The sequence below is a fragment of the Eupeodes corollae genome, chromosome 3 (assembly GCF_945859685.1).
Source record: "Eupeodes corollae chromosome 3, idEupCoro1.1, whole genome shotgun sequence".
NCBI lineage: Eukaryota > Metazoa > Arthropoda > Insecta > Diptera > Syrphidae > Eupeodes > Eupeodes corollae.
In genome coordinates this window covers 37,198,901-37,220,916 of record NC_079149.1, presented here as the reverse complement: position 1 = coordinate 37,220,916, position 22,016 = coordinate 37,198,901, and the positions used below count along the sequence as shown (strand labels likewise).

The 22,016-nt window shown below is 33.1% G+C and overlaps 1 protein-coding gene across 2 annotated transcripts; it reads left to right on the top strand.

Annotated features, from left to right (window-relative positions):
* The first annotated feature begins 679 nt into the window (after positions 1-679).
* On the top strand, positions 680-21,462 carry LOC129949417 (inositol-pentakisphosphate 2-kinase). 2 transcript variants are annotated; one of them, XM_056060863.1, is made up of 10 exons: positions 680-860; positions 4,348-4,911; positions 5,106-5,348; positions 14,372-14,472; positions 14,956-15,186; positions 15,256-15,314; positions 15,377-15,523; positions 15,592-15,706; positions 20,789-21,000; positions 21,078-21,462. In XM_056060863.1, the coding sequence occupies exons 2-10, from the start codon at positions 4,599-4,601 to the stop codon at positions 21,229-21,231; spliced, it is 1,575 nt and encodes a 524-aa protein (XP_055916838.1). In that variant the 5' UTR covers positions 680-860; positions 4,348-4,598; the 3' UTR covers positions 21,232-21,462. The 2 variants fall into 2 exon arrangements, with proteins under 2 accessions (XP_055916838.1, XP_055916839.1); XM_056060864.1 differs by having other exon boundaries at positions 4,348-4,902; positions 21,078-21,461.
* Positions 21,463-22,016: the final 554 nt, after the last annotated feature.

Below are 22,016 nucleotides of genomic sequence, written 5' to 3'. Positions count from 1 at the left end.
AGCAGTTTTGAAAATTGCCAGATAATTTGACAGGTTCAACGTCAACGACATGAACTCGCAATGAACTGTAACCTTCCAATTGAAAAACTTAATACCAATACATTTTTGTTTTCTAAATTAACTCAAGTGGAATTAGAACCAAAAAAAACTATATTGTGATTAAATTAGTCACTGAATGATAACAAAATGTCAATACTGTCAAATTCTCTTATATTCTAAACAATTTTCTTAAACCATATCAATGTCCCTGTAAGGCTAGAGTCTTTCAAACGACGCGAAGAGAATAATTTGTGTACATCAACGTAATTTATATAGCAATACGCATATGACAGCAACCACGCTATACGAAACTTCATAGCAACCCTACTGGAGATGCTTAATATCAGTTTTTCAATAAAAATACAAACAATATCAAAATATGAAAATTTTGCCAGCTACTGCCAGATGCATACATGAATTTTTGTTTTTCATTAGAATTTCCCTTTAGCGCCTAAATATATACAGTGATAAAATTGATTTCTCACTGGTTGCTGTCATTGTAAGATATGCACTCTGAACATGCTCACTACTGCGCAGCCACGGCGAAATGAAACCATCATTCCTGACCAGACCTCTCTTGCACTGACAACGACAATGAAAACCGCAACCAACTTCAGTATTATTTACATCATCTGTTGGTTAGTTCATTCATGATTCTGAAATATTTTTGTTGGTTGATTGAAAAGTGTTGTGAAATAATTTATTAGAAAAATTCAATAAAATGGATGTTAAAATTAGCTAATATTAACTTTATTGTTTATTTAACTGTGTCAAGTGTTGTTTTGTTCAAGTCAAGTGTTAGTTTTAATAAGAAATTCTGGGTAAGTTAAAAATATTTGCAATTTTATCTCCGGTTTTTCTTGGCAGTATTTTTAAGAAAGTGACAATAGGTCTTGTGGTTGAGTTTTCCGCATGACAGATGGAAGGCGAATTCGAATGGGGTTTTGGAGGATGTGTTCAAGAAATTGTGTTATGGTATTTATTTTGAAAAGGCATTTTTTGTATCAACTTTAGACAAATTTTGAAAGTGCAATATTTCAGAGGGTAAAACAATAAATTAGATTTTTGGAAAATACTATAATTTTGCAATATGAATAATCATAAAACAAAACAAAGCGTAAACAAAGAACAATCGATTTAAGCTAAATTAAGTAAAGACGATTGTCAATTCTTACTATATTTACTGATCAGTCGATCTTTTGACAATATAGCTGCCAATGAGGTTATATTAGGGAAATATTTTATATTTCAAGAGTGATTCCATTTTGCTATTGAGCAGAATATTTAAAATACAAATTTTGTTGTTTGTAAAAGTCAGGTGCCTTAATTTCTCGCACCTGAAAATGGCTTTATTGTCAAAAGAAATTGTATGCTCACACGATCGTTAGACATTTTTGGCAATTTTATTATTGTTAATGTCAGCATGTTCCTAGCAAAACTAACTTGTTCTAGAAAATATAAAAAAAGAGGCTGGGATGCGACCCACACTGATAACTACCCATCCCTTCTGTCGATTGGTCTTGCTTAAAAGGTTTGTAGGTTTTCGTGTAATGTTAAAAAAGTTGTTACTTGAATTGTTCTCAGCAAATTGGAAATGTTTTCATAAATGATGAAATGGTTTGATTTCAAAACCAATTTTACCAATTTGTTAGCATTTCTTAAAATTTTTTATTTCTAATATAGACGAATACAAACTGGATGAATGGAATTAATTTGAAGCCAATGTTTTCTATTCTTCACGAGATATCGAGAACCATCACATCACATCAATTTTTACCAAATTTGCGTACTATTTTTTGTAGATTTTATTTTTTATGAAAAACGGACTGTTGGATTTTTATATAAAAATCACTGAATATCGAAAACAATATTTTCTGTGAAATAAAAAAAGTTTGAAGCCAATATTTTTAATTTTTGAAAAGCTATTTGAGTCGAAAGTAAATTTTTACCAAGTTTTAGTATTGTTTTTTTTTTAGAGTTTTATTTTTTGTAAAAAAACTGTCAACCTGATTTTTTTCAAAATTTTACCGAATGTTGAAAACAATATTTCTTATAAGATTAAATAAGTTTGAAGCCAATATTTCAAATTTTCGAAACGATGTTTGAGTCGAAAATCATTTTTTACCAACTTTTGTTAATTTTTTTTCGGTTTTAAATTTTTTGTAAAAAAAAACTGTCAAATCGATTTTTTTTTTAATTTTTACTGAATGTTAACAACAATATTTTTTGAAAGATAAAAGTAGTTTAAAGCGAATATCTACAATTTTTAAAAAGATATTTGAGTCGAAAATCAATTTTTACCAACTTTTATACATTTTTTTAGGTTTTAATTTTTTGTAAAAAAACTGTCAATTCGATTTTTCTGAAAATTTTTCCTAATATTGAAAACAATATTTCTTATAAGATAATATAAGTTTGAAGCCTAAATTTCAAGTTTTAGAAAAGGTATTTGAATCGATATTCAATTTTTACCAACTTTGAGTAATGTTTTTTTTTAGATTTTTATTTTTTTTTTTAAAAAAATGTCAATTCGATTTTTCTCAAAATTTTATCAGATGTCAAAAAAATTATTCTCCGTTGCATAAAATTGTTTTGGAGATAAAATCATATTTAAGTCGTAAAATTTTGGAGTTGACAATTTTTTTTTTCCGCTTTTTTTTTATTTATAAAAAAACCGTGTAATGGATTTTTTTCAAAAAATTTACTTCTTTGATATCAATTACAATATATTATACAAAATTTAATTCAAGTCTCTAGCGTTTTTGGTTTGTAAGATATTTAGGGTTAACCAAAATTTTCACCTTTTTATCAAACTGCTATGGTAAAAAAACCACCAACGCAATTTTCTTGAGAGCCCTTTCTGCATCTTTCTGCCTTATTATCTGTATAACAAAATCTATTTGAAGTTGATGTCTCTTCTGGTTCTTGAGCTATGGAGGACGAAAAAAACGTCGCGAACGTACGGACGTACGAACGTACGTACACAGCCACGCACAGACATCTTTCTAAAAATCTTTTATCTTGACTCTAGGGACCTTGAAACGTCGAGAAATGTCAAAATTTTCATTTTGACAAATCGGACCCATTACAATAACTTCCAATGGGAAGTAAAATATGTTGCTAAATTGGTAAATATTGGTTTTTGACTAAATATGTTGAAAAAAATATCCATATTTTACCGTATACAAAATATTGATACTTTAATTTATTTTCTAAGAAACATGCAATTGGCAACGAAAACCTACAAAAACAACAAGAAATTGACAAAATGTGGATTTCGACAGAAGTTTTTTGAAAACGAAGAACGATAGTGACTTCAAACTTTTTTTTATTTTACCAAAAACGTTTGTGTTAATATTTTGTCAGACTTTTAAAAATATCGACACAAAAAAAATTGAATTTCAAAATTCGTTTAAAAGAGTTTTTAGAATTTCGCCTCCCCTTCAATGTATGTTTCACTTAAGCTGAGTGTAATCAAGTAAAAAGAAATTGGGAAATGTGCATGTTTCATTTAAGCGGTTCTTACTGTTCTTATCTATTGTATACACCTTTAATGATGCCCTAAAGCTAAGAGCATGCCAAATTCGTTTCTTTTCTAAACTACCGCTGATAAGGACCTTATACAATTAAAGACCAATAATGTAGCATTATGTGAACTTTTTAATGGAAGATTCAAATCGTCTCCTAAATGTTCTTTTAAACTTAATTTGGAATTTATCCCCAATTCATTTACGTGTTTGCTATTAGAAGTTTTATTAACTATTAAATAACTAAGTACACAATACGCAGAACAAACATGGCAAATATTAAACCATTTAGTTTCAAAATACGTACCTAACCTATGCATGTAAGTTAACTTAAAACAGGAACCGGAAACATAAAGCCACATTGCCTCCAAAAAGCGACAAATTAGTGGCAGTGCCAACAACTCATATGTAGTCTAATTTGCCGCCATCACACAACTCCAAAGCTAACTCCCTTCGCTTAGTTCCTATAGTTTTTGTCGTGTGGTTCGAAGTTGGTTATACCCACGAACTCCTTTTCTATCAGCTTCCGCATATCAGACGACTAGCGACATCCACGACACGACGCTGTCTGTTGATATAGGAGTAACTTTGCTATGGAACTGTGGCTGCCTTTGCCCTTTGATGGTCTGATGGAAGCACTTTTCAAATTTATGTCCCTAATGCCATTATTCGTATCCTAATCTGCCGGATAAACATAACACTGCAAAATTTGTCCATCTTCAGCTCCAGCTTCAACTCTCTGGTATGTAACGTGTCCCTTTTTGCTCTTTTCTATTCACAGGAGTTATATTATACTGCCAATGCTATTGCAGATGTGTAACACTACCATTCCGATCCTCTCCTAGTCGAATCGCATAAGCAGTGCGGGTACTACCGCTGCTCCTGCTTCTGCCGCTGCCACACCAACATCACACACACAAAATCACTGGTATCCAGTGAACCTAGTCCCATATAGAATATACCACTGATCCCTCATTTCCTCGCACTCCCGTACACATACTCGTTCACAGAAAGTTTCATTTCGAATTCGAAATGGATTTTAGCCAAATTCAGTTGATATACAGCGCCGAGGGTAATGCAAATTTGGTAGTGGCCCTGCCACAACTTAAAAAAGTTTTACGGCTGCCAAAATCCGACATCAGCATCAGCAACAGCAATACGATGCCGACAACGACAGCGACGACGATGACGAAGAGGAGCGGTACTAGTAAATGCGAAGACCATCATCATCATCAGTCGGAGGAGCAGCTGAAACATCCAGCTACAACCACTTCCAATGCGAATAATCCCAATCCCAATGGAGTCGTTACCACCCCCGATATGGATCAGACACTAGGTAGAACGGGTGAGAGACCATTATACGAAAAGAATTACCCTGACATGTCTATCTGTCCCGAGGGGATGTTTCAGATTCTGTTTCTCACACAACTAACAACCTATAGACCATAAGAGAACTACTACAACTTTTGAAGGCTCTTCAATAATATCTGCTTTTTTTTTGTTATCTTATTTCCATTTTACTTTGACGTATGTCTTTAGGTGGGAGCTTGAATGTTGATGTCGCCAGAGCCATCGCCACCGCCACTGATGGTGCCATCTCCAATGAAAACAGTGAGGACGATGCAGCAGCAGCAGTAGTGCATCCTGAAGAGCTGGTTGCATTTGTTAGTGTCATGGCGATATTTATTGGCAAGGAATACGTCAATATTCCGGAAATTGTCAATATAGCATCTGAGGCGGACCGCCGCAGAATAAATGACTTTTGTAGACCATTCAGACCGGGTGAGTATAAATACTTAACCTTTACATAGTATAGCTACAATTCGTTGAACTTTTTATGGTCGGGGTTTGAGCAGGGGTTGAGGATGGGATTTCAGTTGCGTAAAATTTGCGTGTGTGAATTTTGTTTTCAAAGCAGGATTCCAGTGTTCGTGTGATGCACTTTCACCTCTTTGACTTAAATTTTTAAATACCTAAGTGGTTTTTCCTTGAAACGAAGAGTCTCATGGCGAAGGCGTAGAGTGGAAGTGGTATGTTTTCTTCGTAAAATATGCGTGATGATTTTTTGTTGGTTTCATGATCTCAGGAGTAGCGCCACTCAAAAAGGAGTCATCTTATACGAAATAAGTGTGAGGTCAATGTAGTTTCTCGTTAAGACTTTACTAAAAGAGACTTTGGAAAATTTATCAAAAAGCTCTGGTCTAGGAACCGCTTCGAGATATCAATAAAATCCATCAATAAAATGTGCTTTTTTACGTTTTTGAACATGTTAGAGCTTTATTTTCATAAAAAGATAAATGCAATAAAAAGACTTCAGCATTTGAAGCTTAAATCATTTTGTAAATACATTCAAAAAAAGGCAATGATGGAATTTAATGTTAACCGAACAGCTGAGTGCGAAATTCCAATAAAATTCCATTTCGTTTTATTGATGGCGTTCCAGAAGAATTATTGATAAAATCAGCAAAAAAAGAAAGTGCGAAGCTCCTGGATGTTTAATATTTCTGATTTAATGACGTACATTCATCGATATCTATAAACGTTTTTCAACATAAAACACATCAGACTCCACATGTTTCAAGTTTTTACTGATAGATGTTACAGATAGCTATAACTGTCCCCTTTAAGAATTTTTTAAAACTTATTTTTCAATAGAATTTCAGCAAATGCTATAAGTGAAAATATGTTTATGAAGAAGGAGTGTTCGGGATCTTAACAGTTCCTTTGGATGATATTGTGTGGTTTGATTGGTTGATTGAGAATGAAGAAAATTTAAAAAAGAGGCGGGAATGCAACCCCCACTGATAACTTTCCATCCGTTCTGTCGATTTTTCTTGCTTAAAAGTTTGTAGGTTTTCGTGTTGAGTTAAAAAAGCTGTCAGTTGAATTATTCTTAAAAAAATTAAAATTACTAACAATATTTTAAATATAAAGAAATAGTTAATTTTGAAAATCTAGTTTTCTTAAATAGATTTTTATTTTAAATTGAAGTAGCATTTCTTAAATTTTTAAAAATTGGATAAATGAAATTAATTTGAGATATATCAAGAACCGAACCTCAATTCTTTTTTAAATTTGCTTACTTTTTTGTGTAGATTTTATTTTTCTTATGAAAAACCCAACTGTTGGATTTTTATGAAAAAACTACTGAAAAAAATATTTTCTGTGAAATAAAAAAAGTTTGAAGACAGTATTTTCAATTTTTGAAAAGCTATTCGAGTCGAAAGTAACTTTTTACCAAGTTTTAGTATTGTTTTTTTGTTAGGTTTTTACTTTTTGTAAGTTCGATTTTTCTCAAAATTTTACTGAATGTTGAAAGCCAATATCTCAATATTTTTAAAAGATATTTGAGCCGAAAATCAATTTTTACTAACTTTTATTGATATTTTTTTAGGTTTATATTTTTTGTAAAATAACTGTCTAATCCAATTTTTCTCAAAATTTGTCCAAATGTTAAAAAGAATATTTCTTAAAAGTTCAAATTAGCTCAAAGCCTTTATCTCAATTTTTTGAAAAGATATTTAAGTCGAAAATCAATTTTTACCAACTTCTGTAAATTTTCTTTTAAGTTTTTGTTTTTTGTAAAAAACTATTAATTCGATTTTTCTCAAAATTTTACTGTCTGTTGAAAACAATATTTTTTAAAAGATACAATTATTTTAAAGCTATAAACTTAAATTTTTGAATAGATATTTGACCCGAAATTCGGTTTTACCAACTTTGAGTAATGTTTCAAGCGTTATTGGTTCATGAGATATTTAAGGTTAACCAAAATGTTCACCTTTTTTTAAACTGTTATCGTAAAAAAGCCACCCATGCAAATTCTTTGAGAGCCCGTTTTTACATCTTTTTGCCTTTTTAACTTTATAACAAAATTTATTTGAAGTTTATATCTTTTCTGGTTCTTGAGCTGTGGACGGCGATAAAAACGTCGAGAACGTACGAACGTACGAAAACTGAAAAAAATATTTGTGCCCTCGAATATTTTACGAACAAAAATGATTATATCTCCAAAATAATTGTGTGCAACGAACACTAACGTTTTTGACATCTGGTAAAATTATGAGAAAAATGAAATTGACAGTTTTTGTACAAAAAATTAAAAAAAAAAACGATACTAAAACTTGGTAAAAATTTACTTTCAACTCAAATATCTTTTCAAAAATTAAAAACATTGGCTTCAAGCTAATTTTATCTCACAGAAAATATTGTTTTTAGCATTCAGGTAATTTTTATATAAATTTTCAATCGTGCAAAAAAGACTAGACACCCCCAAGATTGGGACATCTATAAGGAATCCCTCAAAAAGTATAAACAAAAATTGAGCCTAGCTAAAAGATCCTTCTGTAGCTCAATAGAAGAATCCTCTGAGGCATCAAGGATGAGAAAGATTCTTTCGACAAATCCAACCATGCCTAGTTGTCTTAAAAACTCAGACGGTACATCGACCAACTCTTCCGAAGAAACGCTAAACCTGCTACTAGACACCCACTTCCCAGATAGCTCCAAATCCGTTAATACAACAAACCGTCCTGGACCGGGTATTAACTTAACTTTTTCTCAAGGTCTTGTTACAAAAGAAAAATAGACATGGACCCTGAGCGAGCGATGGAGAGAAAGAAAGGTAGTTTACATTCCCGAGGCGAGTAAATGCACGCATGTCAACCATAAAGATCTAAGACCTATTAGCCTATCATCATTCATTCTCAAAACTCTGGAACGATTGATTGATATCCATGCACGTCATACCATTGATAAGAGACTATCGATGTCTCAGCATGCTTACTGCAAAGGGAAATCGGTAGAAACAGGCTTGCACACTCTGGTAAGAACTATGGAACACTCCCTAGAGCAAAAGGAATATACTATGGTGGCTTTTCTGGATATTGAGGGTGCTTTCCACAACGTTGACACATCCGTTATCACTTCTGCTATGACGACCCTTAACGTCGAATACTCACTCTGTGAGTTAATTAATCTAATGCTAAAAAGCAGGATCATCAACTCTAAGCTGGGGGATATTTGCACGAAGAGGTCTGTCGGTAGAGGCACTCCGCAAGGTGGTGTTCTGTCCCCTCTCCTGTGGAACATAGTGGTTAACCAACTACTAATATCCCTTAAGAGAGAAGGCTACAAAGTGTACCTGTACCACTAATTTTATGGTCTGATATTGGACACAAAATTAAGTTGGAAACCTAATATTCAGGAAAGAGTTAAAAAAGCTACAGTAGCTCTTTTATTTTGCAAAAAAGCCATAGGAAGCAAATGGGGTTTTCAACCTCGCATAACCTATTGGCTATACACATCGGTCATCCGATACTTATGCACGGTGTTACAGTATGGTGGACTTCACTGGAGACTTCGACAAACTTAGCAGAATTCAGCGCACTGCATGTCTTTGCATAAGCGGGGCATTGAGAACCACACCCTCAGCAGCGTTAGACACTCTCCTCCATCTGACACCCCTCGACATCTTCAGTAAACAAGTGGCAGCGAGTACAGCGATAAGACTCGACGCCTCACCTCAATGGACAAACAACAATGTGGGGCACTCCATCATTTTGAACCTATTTGGTTCTATACCAAAGTACATAGACTACATTATTTTTAAACCCCAATTTGATAAAAACTTCCAGTTATCCATTCCATCTAGAGATGAATCTCCTGGATGACAAAAGCATTAATTTTACACAGATGGATCCAAGACAAATGGAGATGGCGCAGCAATTTAATATTCACCTCTGTTGGGTGCCGGGCCATAGAGACATAACAGGAATTGTAGAGCCGATTAACTCGCTAAAAATAGAACCGTCATACCGATAGCTACATGTAAACTTCTGCTAAAAGAAACAGCTTTTACGATAGCAAACTCTAGGTAGCACAATTCACCAACATGCGTAGCCACAAAACTCATATGGCCTTCACTAACCTAAAGCGCTCTAAAGACTTGTTATATCAAAGCAGAATTCATATTAGCTCCCTAATAGGTGTCCTTACGGGACACTGTCTTATAGGCAGAAAAGCAATACTACTTGGTGTATCCTCAAATGACTTCTGCAGGAGCTGTATGTACGTGGAAGAAGAGGAAACAATCTCTCACCTTCTCTGCTCTTTCACTAAGACGCCAACTTCATCTGGGAGACTACTCTTTTGATAATCCCAGTAAATTAGTTAAAAAGGATATCAAATATCTTCTTTGCTTTAAAAAAAAGCTCAAAATGGTTCGACTATTAAGAAGTAATTCTCTAGATTCGTGTGGTATCACAATGGGCATTTTCTTTTAGCCTAAGTGTGTGGATTGTGAATGCGCAGCCACTTAAGCCTAAACTCACCTTACATAAAAGTTAGCCATTTGTCCGTTTTTTTTTGAAGGTTCTTATAAATGTTGTTACTTTTTTGGTTTAATTCATTAATTTAACAAAATTATTCCCTAGAAACTTTCTTACTATTAGAAGGTCAACGTAAACGATCAACGCGTTGACTCTGGACTAAAATTGATGTCATTTGCAGACCTACAATTGAAAGCGTCAGAGAGTCAATGCGTTGGCTCTTTAAGTTGACCATTTAATTCTAGATTAAGTCATGGCTTAACTGCAATGACGAAGCGGCTTAAGTCCTTACAATTCCGCTTAATACATACCAGTCTACCCTCATTAATACATATTTTTCTACATTCCCACCCACTACTTATTTTATTTATTTATTTCAATATTTTTATGCGTCCAATCGCTCTTAGATTCCACACTTAATTTTAGTACTGGCAGCGCCACCACGTTCCGCTATCCGTAAACAAAATTTTGTGTTTGATGATAGTGCTATTCAAATACATATACAAAGATTGAAGTTAGAATACCTAAAACAAGTTTATAGCTAGTTTTTGGAATGACATTTCAATCCTGTTTATATTCAATCTTTTGATCCACCAAAAATAAATACGGATTAGATTCGATTTATCAATCTATTCTTGTAATTGAGTTATGAAAGTCTAGTATATATTATTTGATCAACTTTGTAACATTTAGTTAAAAAATTGACAAAGGTGATTAAATAGAGATTTATTGGCTGAAAACTGAACTAAAAATAAAGCACTAGGTTCCCATTACTTATTTTAATTGTCTTGACATGCTTTTCCTAACATTAACAAAAGTTCCAAACGTGATCACATTTTCGATATAATACACGTGTACCGATCCATTTTAAGTAACGGAGACGTAGTGTCAAATGTCAAAATATGACAGCTTTTAAAAGTGAAAGCTATAAAAATCGAAGTTGTAAATTAACTAAAATTTAAACTTTTGATTTGATTTAAGCTTTTTACCTAAAGTTTTACCATAATATTTTCATACTTTTGACTTTAAGTCAGTTTAAGAGTCAATCGACTTAAAGTCTGCAGTCTCTTTGATTCTAAGAAATCATAGTCATTTAAGATTTAATTTTGAATGCAAGTAAATTTTGAACGTCAGAATGGATTATGTTAAAGGACTGCATTCAAATGTCGGGCTGATTTAAGTCACTTACTGGTTTCCAAAATTGATCTTAGATGATTTTAAAGGCTTAATTAAATCAAAGAGACTGCAGTCTACTTAACTCTGAGTCAATTGACAATGAAACCGAATTCAAATCAAAGTAATCAAAATGACTTTTAGCTCGTATGTCAAAAGGAAATGTCATTTTGGAAGTCAAAAGATTTTAGAAAAAAGTCAAAGTCCTGATTTAACTGCAGTCACTACAAGTTTTTTTTTATATTGTCCGCGCACTAAAGAGGTTATGATCACCCTTATAATGATTTAACACAGTGCGAGCAATTAGGAAAAGAGGATAGGATTAGAAAGGAGAAACCGATGCACATTGGTTTTGAACGTCTGCACATTGTAATGAGTGTCAAATATGGAGTCAAGTAAAGCATTCCACATTCTTGTAGTGCGGCTAAAGAAAGAATCCCCGTACTAAACAAAAGTCCGAAATTGGGCTCGAGGGTAAATTGTTGGGCATTCCTAGAAATACGGGTTTTACGGTTGAATTGTTTAAGGGGAGGAATGCAACTGTAATTCGCTAGATCATTTTTTATAAAAATAACGATAAGTCAATGACAGGCTTGAGACCTTCTGGCGGTGTTCAAGAGAAACAAATGTCTCGGTTAGAGAACGATTTGCTATCATTTTAAGAGCTCTTTTTTCAATTCTATTCAGAAGACTCAAGTACGTAATTGGAGCAACAGTCCAAATATGAGAGTTATACTCGAGTTTGGGACGAATAAAAGCTTTGTAAATTATAGCCAGATCAGAAGGGGTAAAATACACTTAGCAGCATTTTTGGCCATGTTAAATTTGTGATCACTCCACAACAAGTGGTTTGTGACCCACATACCTAGGACTGATAGTTGTTCAATCTCCTCGATGCAAGTACCAACCATGGATAGTGGCATTGGGGTAGGGTTACGCTTTTGTGACAGTAGACAGCATTGAGTTTTCGAAGCATTAAATTCTACACGTTTTTTGGTTCCCCATTGGATAATGCTGTCAAGATCAGAATTAAATGAGCTTATCATACGCATCCGTTGGTAGTCCACATCCGAAAAACAAGGATGAGAATCTCAATACGAATATGAAAAGCAGAGGGTACTGTCATCAGCGAAACAATGTAGTGGGTTAGAAGTTTCAGACAAAAGATCATTTATGAATATAAGAAAAAGAGTCGCAGACAAAACGGAACCCTGTGGCACACCAGCGTTTATTTTGTGGATTTCAGATTTAAAACCATCCAATACTACTTGAATTGAACGATCAAAAAGGTAATGTCTGACCCAATGAAGAACAGATTCATCAATACCAAAAGCACGCATTTTCGATAAGAGAGCTTGATCCCAATCTCTATCAAATACCCCTGAAATATCAAGTGCAATAATCTTACTTTCTCCAACATGATGTAAAGGTTTGTTCCACTGTTCGGTGAGAAAAACCATAAGATCATCAGTGGACCTATTACAACTCTGCTGGCTTTTCATAATTAATGTTATTGGAAAACCCTATATTTTGTATAATCTTGGAATGACTTTTTTTATTTAGTAGACCCTTTACCGCTAAAACCAATGAAATAAATAAAAGATACTTGAAGTTCTTTGAATATTAAATTATTGACTTGACTCACTTCATATCAAAAGTTATGTGAATTTCCCTTTTGAATGGAGTTTTTACTTTAACTATTGGATCTTAAGTTTAGATCTGGTATGATCTGGCCAGCAAAATAAAATCATCCCAAGTCTCATACGTTCGTGTAAACTTCCAATTTAGTTTCACAATTTTGTCAGACGAATGTTTGAAATTGCCAAATGTCATGGTTTAAGATCTGACAATTCCTGATAGTATTATTTCCAGCCCACAGACTGATTTGACAATATTATTTGTATTTTAACAACATAAACATAAATAGTAAGTAAATTCAAATACAGTCTTCTCCGCTTATGTGAATATTTCTGTTCAAGATTTTTATCACAAGAAATGTATCACTTTTTTGCTGGACTTCTTCATACAAATTTAATACGTATAACTGCACTCCGATTAACTAAAAACTATTTTTAAATTAAAATAATTTCTCGAAAAGTTGGTTTGACAGAATGCAATGAAATTGTACGTGAAGTGTCAACTCAACTCTAATTTGATCTCTCAACTAAATGACGAAAATCTTGTGTCTAAAACCCTTCCATACTTAAATTCAGGCAAAAGTTTACGTGCATAGAGATTTTTAACTAAAAGCGTCCATTAATCTTTGAAGTTGGAACAACTCACCTAAAAAATAAAATTAAAAGTTTCACTTCCAGTTGCTTAAACTGTCACAAATAAAACTGGATTTTTATGTGGTTTAAAGTGATTTTCATACAAAGTTACTCATTCTGCATTGTTTGTGGTGCAAATAAGCGGACGCGACTGTATATTCCACTGTTTTTTCAAATTACATGCACTTTAAAGCCTTAAAGAGCTTTTCTATACTGAAAATAAACTTAGTTTAAATAAATAAAAATACACACGTGTGTTCAGTCCTCTTTTTCAGTTTTTAAACAAATTGTATTCTCATTTCATCGAATGCAGAAAAAAACCTAAATTTTGTTTTAATACATATAGAAGGTATGGACCCTTTACTATCTACATGTCCAATACATATATAGACACTTGCTTATATAGGTAAAAGTTTAAAATTCCAAAAAATAACTGCCTCTCAATCGGTTTTGAAATATTTATTCTCCTGAACCTATACACAATGTTTTTCGTATAGTTTTTATTTCATCCCATAAATTATTTTCTACTTCTAAAACATTTTGTTCCCTCCACTGTCACTGCCACATTGCAATTGCAATCTCATCCTCATAGTCTCCCGTCCGCTTAGTTGCAAAGTTGCTCCACATTCCTCCAGAATATATCAACCTTCCTTGCTGCACAGAAATTCACAACGAAAAGTATCGAAAAACAACGAAACAAAACAAGAAAAATTCCAATCAATCATATAAACATTTAATTTACCTTTGAACAATAAAATAAAGATTTACTATAGCATCCCACTTCTGATGCTACCTTATACCTATACACAAAACCAGAGCACAAATGTAACAATTGAAGGGGATGCTCTACCGACTCCCACTTCCACTCAACCAAATTCGATTCCGAACCGGACAAACAATGTTGCAAAATTGAAATGCACATTCCCAACTACTTTACCGACCAACCTACCAACCGACCAACCGACCGACCACTCATACCAACTCAATTTCAAAAGTATCATTTTCTATTTTAATCCGTTTGGAAAATTTATAGCTCATCGACTAGACAAAGAGTTTTGTGGACAATTCGGACTCCTACTGCCAGATGCTACACTCTTGCCAGAAACGTTGTTAGTTGCTGGTTTACAACATCAGGTGAGTTGCAACAATGGCAATATGCCTCTGGGGTGGATGAAAACTTCCTTAAGCTGCAAGAATCTGGCTTAGTTTATGCGTCCCTATTGGCCAAATTCAATAAATTATGCATTCCAATCTCGTGGCTCTTCGCTTTGTCGTTTGTACATATTTCGTCGTTCGTCCTCATCGTCATCACCGTCGCGTTTGTGGAGGTCCGCGTCCGTCCATTCTCCATATATTTTTAGTCCTTATTGTGTCGGTTAACGGTTTTTGGTAGGTAGAATAAAATAACGACCGACGACGATGGTGACGATGACGACGACGAACGACAACAACGACGGACGTTGGCGTTGTTGCGCTTGTTTACAACTTTTTCTAGGACCACAAGTCCACCTTCACCATCGCCACCAACCACCAACCACCAACCACCGCCACTATGGCATCTTGCATCTTTCTATTATAAATTCTAAAATTTTATGATTTATTTTCTTCAATAAAAAGCTAACACCAGGGGACACATTTGCCGTCGATATTAAACCAAAACAAGGATGGATGCTGCAGGATATCGATGTCGATGTCGAAGTCAAAGTCGATGGTTATAGTGATGGCGATGGTGTTGGTGGTTGTCCTGGTCCTGTTACTGGTCTTGGTCTTCCTCCAACGCCATTTCTCAATCCATTCAACCTAAAAGCTTCGACAAGGTGTCGTTACTGTACAATGCAATTTTCTAAGGTAAATCGAGGGTATCCTGCGGTCCTTTTTGCCTTTCTATTATATCTTTTGGTTTTTCTATTATTTTAGCTTCGGGCTCATAAGATATCCAAAGTGAGTGCATACTGCCCCATTGACATGTTTTCAGGGTTCGTATTATGTATATGGAAATATTGAAAATTGTAAAAAGGATAACTCTCTCTCTATATAGAAAACCAGAGGCGATGCGAAAGTCCTTAAATGCACTTCTTGAATGTCCACAAAATAATTTGCGCATTTTTCGTAATGGGAATCTTATCTATGGTGACCAAACCAATACCATTTCTCTTGAAGAACTAAAAGAAAAGTTATTCAATGGGTAACTATTTTATTATCAAGGATAAAACATTTGAGGATTTTTATATGTTCATAATTCTCTCTCTGTAGTGATCTGACAACGTTCCAGGATCTGATTATTAACTGTCTGTTGCGGAACTACTCGGGAAAACCTGGCGGAACTGGTGTCCTTGAGAGAATTTTAAACATTCAACTTCTTGCTAAGGTAGGTGTACTGTATACTGTGAAGGTGATGGCAAATGTGTGATTGTGATGAAATAAAAAAGGACGAAAGAAAAAACAACAGAAAAGGACTAAATCGTTAGCTTAAATTTCATTTTTTCCTTCATGTGTTTTTTATTATTATATTTATGCTTTCCGTTTCATTGCACTGTTGTGTGAATTCTGAATACACAAACAGCTCTGAGAATGCGAATACCAACGAAGGATAGGAAAACGAGTCGGTCGGTCGTTTTTCATCCTTGTTCGTTCCCTGCGCTTCGCTCGTGACCAAGTCCTTGGAAAGCGCGTTGAATTGGTATAGTTTTTTTTTTATTTGTATTTAACATTTTGCTGCCAGTAAAATGTTTCCTTTTAAATTTTTGTGTGTGCAACTCTACAAATGCGATGCCAGGTTTTATCCTCTAAGTTTTTATACTACCTACTTTCTTTTTGGCATTTAAATAGTAGAATTAAATTTAAGGATCCGTTTCCTTGGGTTATTTTATACTCGTTTATAAGTTCTTTGAAGTTCTGGTTTATTGTTTTAAGCATTTAATCTAGCAATAGTAAAAATTTAATGAATATGTGAATTGCATAAATTATGTTTATGCCATATTATCCTTCTTTGGAAAAAGCTAGTTAAAAGGAATATTTAAACATAAACCTAAGTTGGATGTTGTTATATGACTTTGATTATTTTTATTCGGATTTTAGACTGATTGCATCTATTCGTTTGTTGATGTCTTGGCCTTACATTTCACTTTTACACGCAGCGGAGTCTTATTCAACTTCACTTTTGAAGGATGGTAAAATGGTATGAAGTCTTAAAGCTTTCACGGATGTTAAAGCTTGTAGTTTATTAACTTCCCATAGGAAGTTATTGTAATGGGTCCGATTTGCAAATTCAAAATTTTGACATTTCTCGACGTTTCAAGGTCCCTAGAGTCGAAATAAAAGATTTTTAGAAAGATGTCTGTGAGAGCGTGTGTACGTACGTTCGTACGTCCGTACGTCCGTACGTTCGCCACTTTTTTTCGTCCTCCATAGCTCAAGAACCATAAGAGATATCAACTTAAAATAAATTTTGTTATACAGATAATAAGGCAGAAAGATGCAGAAAGGGCTCTCAAGAAAATTGCGTGGGTGTTTTTTTTACCATAGCAGTTTGAAAAAAAGGTGAAAATTTTGGTTAACCCTAAATATCATACGAACGAAAAACGCTAGAGACTTGAATTAAATTTAATATAATACCAAACAGGTATATTTTTTGGAAAAAATCAATATAACGTTTTTTTTTATAAATCAATAAAACTGAAAAAAAAAATTTGTTACCCCCAAAATTTTACGACTTAAATATGATTTCATCTCCAAAACAATTTTGTGCAATGAAGAATAATGTTTTTGACATCTGATTAAATTTTGAGAAAAATCTAATTGACAGTTTTTTTTATAAAAAATAAAAATCTAAAAAAACATTACTCAAAGTTCGTAAAAATTGAATATCGATTCAAATATCTTTTGAAAAACTTGAAATTTAGGCTTCAAGCTTATTTTATCTTATAAGAAATATTGTTTTCAACATTTGGAAAAATAATGAGAAAAATCAAAGTGACAGTTTTTTTTACAAAAAACAAAAACCTAAAAAAATGTATAAAAGTTGGTAAAAATTGATTTTCGACTCAAATATCTTTTCAAAACTTTGAGATATTGGCTTTAATTCACTTTTATCTTTCAAAAAATATTGTTGTCAACATTCAGTTAAAGTTTGAAAAAAATAGAATTGACAGTTTTTTTACAAAAAATTAAAAACCGAAAAAAAATTAACAAAAGTTGGTAAAAAATGATTTTCGACTCAAAAATATTTTAAGAACTTTGAGATAATAGCGTCTAACTAATTTTTTCTTATAAGAAATATTGTTTTCAACATTAGGAAAAATTTTGAGAAAAATCGTATTGACAGTTTTATTATAAAAAATAAAAAACCTAAAAAAAACAATACTCAAAGTTGGTAAAAATTGATTTTCGACTCAAATATCTCTTCAAAAATTTTAAATATTGGCTTCAAACTCATTTTGTAGGTACTTCACAAACACTTTTAGACGCATTTTTTGTAAGTGAATTAAGCGACGTTTTGCATTATGACCAGTTATCGGCACCAGCATTTTCGAAACATGATCTTATTTATTTAAGATTTGATTTTAGGAAACATACAACTGAAACCCCATATGTGTATCGTGATTTTCACAGGGTAGACTATACTAGCCTTGAACTAAATCTGCAGAACATTGATTGGGACAGAGTCTTCTACCTCCCCTCACCTAATGACCAAGTTAAGTTTTTGAACTCTAATATTTCAAACCTGTTTAACAACCATATACCAATCCGAAGAATAAATGCTATAAATTATCAACGTCCTTGGTTCTCGAATGAAATTCGTAGGCTTCTATTTCAACGGGATCGTGCTTACCGTGAGTGGAAGAGATATAGACTTGTAATACACTTCGAAACCTATCGTACTCTTCGTAACCAAGCAAATGCTAAAATTAGATCCGCTAAAATCGAAGCGTACAGTTTAAAGTTAGTTACAGCCAACAAACGCCAATTATGGAAAAATTTAAGAGAATTAGGGGTAGGTAGATCTAATATTGAGTATAATGGGAACATAGATGTAGATGTATTAAACCAAAACTTTGTTTCGCTTCCTTTTCCACATCTCTCTCATAACTCATCCTCATCACTTACTCGGGAATCTCTTAATACTTCTCACCAAGGTATGTCATTTGACTTTGTTGGTATTGATAATACAGATATCGTTGAAAGCTTACTTAGCATCAAATCGAATGCGGTTGGAATCGATGGCATACATCCAGTTTTTGTGAAAGCAATTTTACCATACATCTTAACCTATTTGACCCATATCTTCAACACTATAATTATGACGGGCGTTTACCCTGATGATTGGAAAAGGGCAAAAATCATTCCAATTCCCAAGGGTCGAAACACGGATGAATTCAGGCCCATCTCCATATTACCTTTCCTGTCCAAGGTTTTCGAGAAAATTCTCCAAAAACAGCTCAATGTCCATATCAGATCACAGAACTTGTTGTCAAGTAAACAATTTGGCTTTCGTGAGAAGCACAGTTGTACTACAGCAATAGTCAATGTAGTTGAAGAAATAAGATTGGCATTAGATGATAACCTAGTATCTTTTCTAGTATTACTAGACTTTTCAAAAGCCTTTGATACGGTGGACCATCACGTTTTATGTCAGAAACTTTCTAGTTATTATGGTTTGTCTCCATTGGCGGTTAAGTTGATAAAAACATATCTGCAAGATAGATTTCAGGCGGTGTCGGTTAATAACAAAATTTCGTCATTCCTTCCCACAACCAGAGGAGTTCCCCAGGGTTCTATTTTGGGTCCCCTTCTCTTCTCTCTATACATTAATGAAATACCAACTCAGATTTCGGGATGTGCGATTCAAATGTTTGCTGATGATGTACAGTTGATCTATAGTTGTCCCCTGGGGCTAATAGAAGATGGAGCTTATACTATCAACCAAGATCTCGAAAAAATATCAAATTGGTCTCAGAATAATGGTCTTTTCTTAAATCCTACCAAGTCAAAATGTGTTATCATCAATAAATCAGCAATTAACCTGGAGTATTTTCCAAGCATCTGCTTGAATGGTATACCAATTGAATTTACATCGAATGCGCGAAATCTAGGCATGTTGTTTAACAGGAGACTTACTTGGGACAGCCATATCAATGTGGCGGTGGGTCACAACATTTTACGCCCTTGAACACTCAGATGATGATTGCCAAAACGATTGTGATCCCAATATTAACTTATGGTTGCGAAGTTTTTAGCAACTGTGATGCCAACACTAGAAGGAAATTGAATGTCGCCTTTAATAACATAGCTCGCTACATTTTTGGTCTACGTCGTTTTGATCGTATTTCGGAATTTTCACGCCAAATTTACAACTTTTCCTTTGATCATCTCATGCGGTACAGGACTCTACTCCTACTCTGTAACATAATAAACACGCAACAACCTTCTAGTTTATATAATAGGATTCAATTCAGTTCCTCAAGCAGATCTTTAATGCTTATGCACCCTCATTATTCCTGTCGTACCTCTGAAGAACAATTTTTTGTTTACGCTATTCGTCTGTGGAATCTTCTGCCTAGAAACTTGAAAACTTTAAATGGAGAAACTAGGTTTCGATTAGAACTCCGAAGTCATTTTCAAAGTGCCTAATATTCAAAGAACCTCGCATAAAGTTGAGAGTTGAGATTAATATGTACGAATTTTATATTACATGATTTTAAATAACGAACTGAACTACAAAAATTTGTATAAATATACATATGTACATAAATATTATATACTAATTGTAATTTTAACTGAATAAATCAATTTGAATTTAAAGAATGAGATTATTAATTATTAATTAAATTAAATTAAATTTTATTTAAACTCAAAAAATTTATATAAATTCATCTTTGAAGTAGCCTGTTAACTATTTTATGTTTTGTATTTTAGCATATCACTAATATTATAAGATGTACGTCTTACTGTGTATGCATTCAATGAATAAATCTAAATCTAAATCTAAATCAAACTAATTTTATCTTATAAAAAATATTGTTTTTATCATTTGGTAAAATTTTTAAAAAAACTCGAATTGACAGTTTTTTTACAAAATATTAAACTCTAAAAAAAACAATACTAAAATTTGCTAAAATTTTACTTTCGGCTCAAATAGCTTTTCAAAAATTAGAAATATTGGCTTCGCACTTATTTTATTTCACAGAAAATATTGTTTTCGATATTCAGTAATTTTTTTATAAAAATCCAACGGTCCGTTTTTTCAAAAAAAATAAAATCTACAAAAAATAGTACGCAAATTTGGTAAAAATTGATACGAGTACATATAGACAAACTTTTAAGCAAGACAAATCGACAGACGGGATGGGAAGTTATCAGTGTGGGTCGCATCCCAGGCTCCTTTTTTGTATTTGTCTTTGATCCTGTTCACAGATTTGAAACTTCAAAAACGATATATATGTATTTTCAGGACTACATGACTCACCAATCTTGCTCGAACTTCAAATCAGCGAACTCAACAAAAAGAAAAACATTTAAATGGTTAAAAAAGTTCCTTGAAAAAAAGTCAATCGGAAGTTTTGACGACCTTAAATCTCTCGAAAAATATCTAATAGCTGCTACATTTTTAGATTGTTCTATCATCGTTGCCTTCAAAGAAATCCACCTTTCAAATTCTTCTCAGTGAGTTTATTGAATTTTGTTTTCCTTTTTGTATTTTTATAAATTGAACTCTTTTTTTTAAATATTTCTTTTCTTAGATTCTCAGGTCATCCAAATGTTGTTTGTTTAGAGAATGGAAAATCATATTTAACCAAGGTGTCTGTGCTCGATATGGACCCAAAGCCGGATAATCATTTTGAAAAATTTGTTAAAAACACAAATAGCGCTTATGAATGTGCTTCTGGGCTTTAATAATTAATTTTTAAGAAAATGTTTTGTTTTGTAGCTGTGATTTTCATTTTTGAAATCATAGGTCTTTTAGAGATTTTTTTAAATAGTAATTTGTACCTACTAAAAATTAAAAATTAATATTTTAAAAACCTTTTTAAGGTTTAATCTAAAAAAAAAACAATAAGAAATGAAAAAACGATAAGCAATAGATTTTCATGTTTACAATCTAAATATTATTTAAAAATTCAATGTATTCTGAAAAAACTATTATATACTATTTAGGTATTTAGCAAAATAAATTAAATGATAATTACAAATTTATAATCCTTTTATATGTATATGTACCTTTTTGTCTATATAATATATTTTCGAAATAAAGTCAGAAACCTTCTTAAGGCTACATAACAAAAATTGCATCCTTTTTTACTTGCAACACGTAGGAACTATTTGGCAAGAAGTCGAGATTTCAATCAAACATTGGTAATACGATGATACAAAAGTCGAAATAAGTGGGTCCCTCGAGTCCGTCCGGTCTGTTTTGTCTGTCTGTCCACGCTCCTACAGTCTAAAGGCCCAACTATAATAGACTTAACCAAACATAAGGCAGCTTAAGGGACCGATCCAATACGCAGCCTTATATGTCACTAACCATAATAGACGTTCTGCTCAGTTTCGTTAAATTTCGCTAACTTTCGCGCAATTACACAAAAACCATTTAAATGGCTTGAGCTTAAGCAAATGCAATTTTGCAAGTGTCAAAGTTGCTTAAGTTACTTGAATCCATTATGGTTAGGTACTTTTGTTTT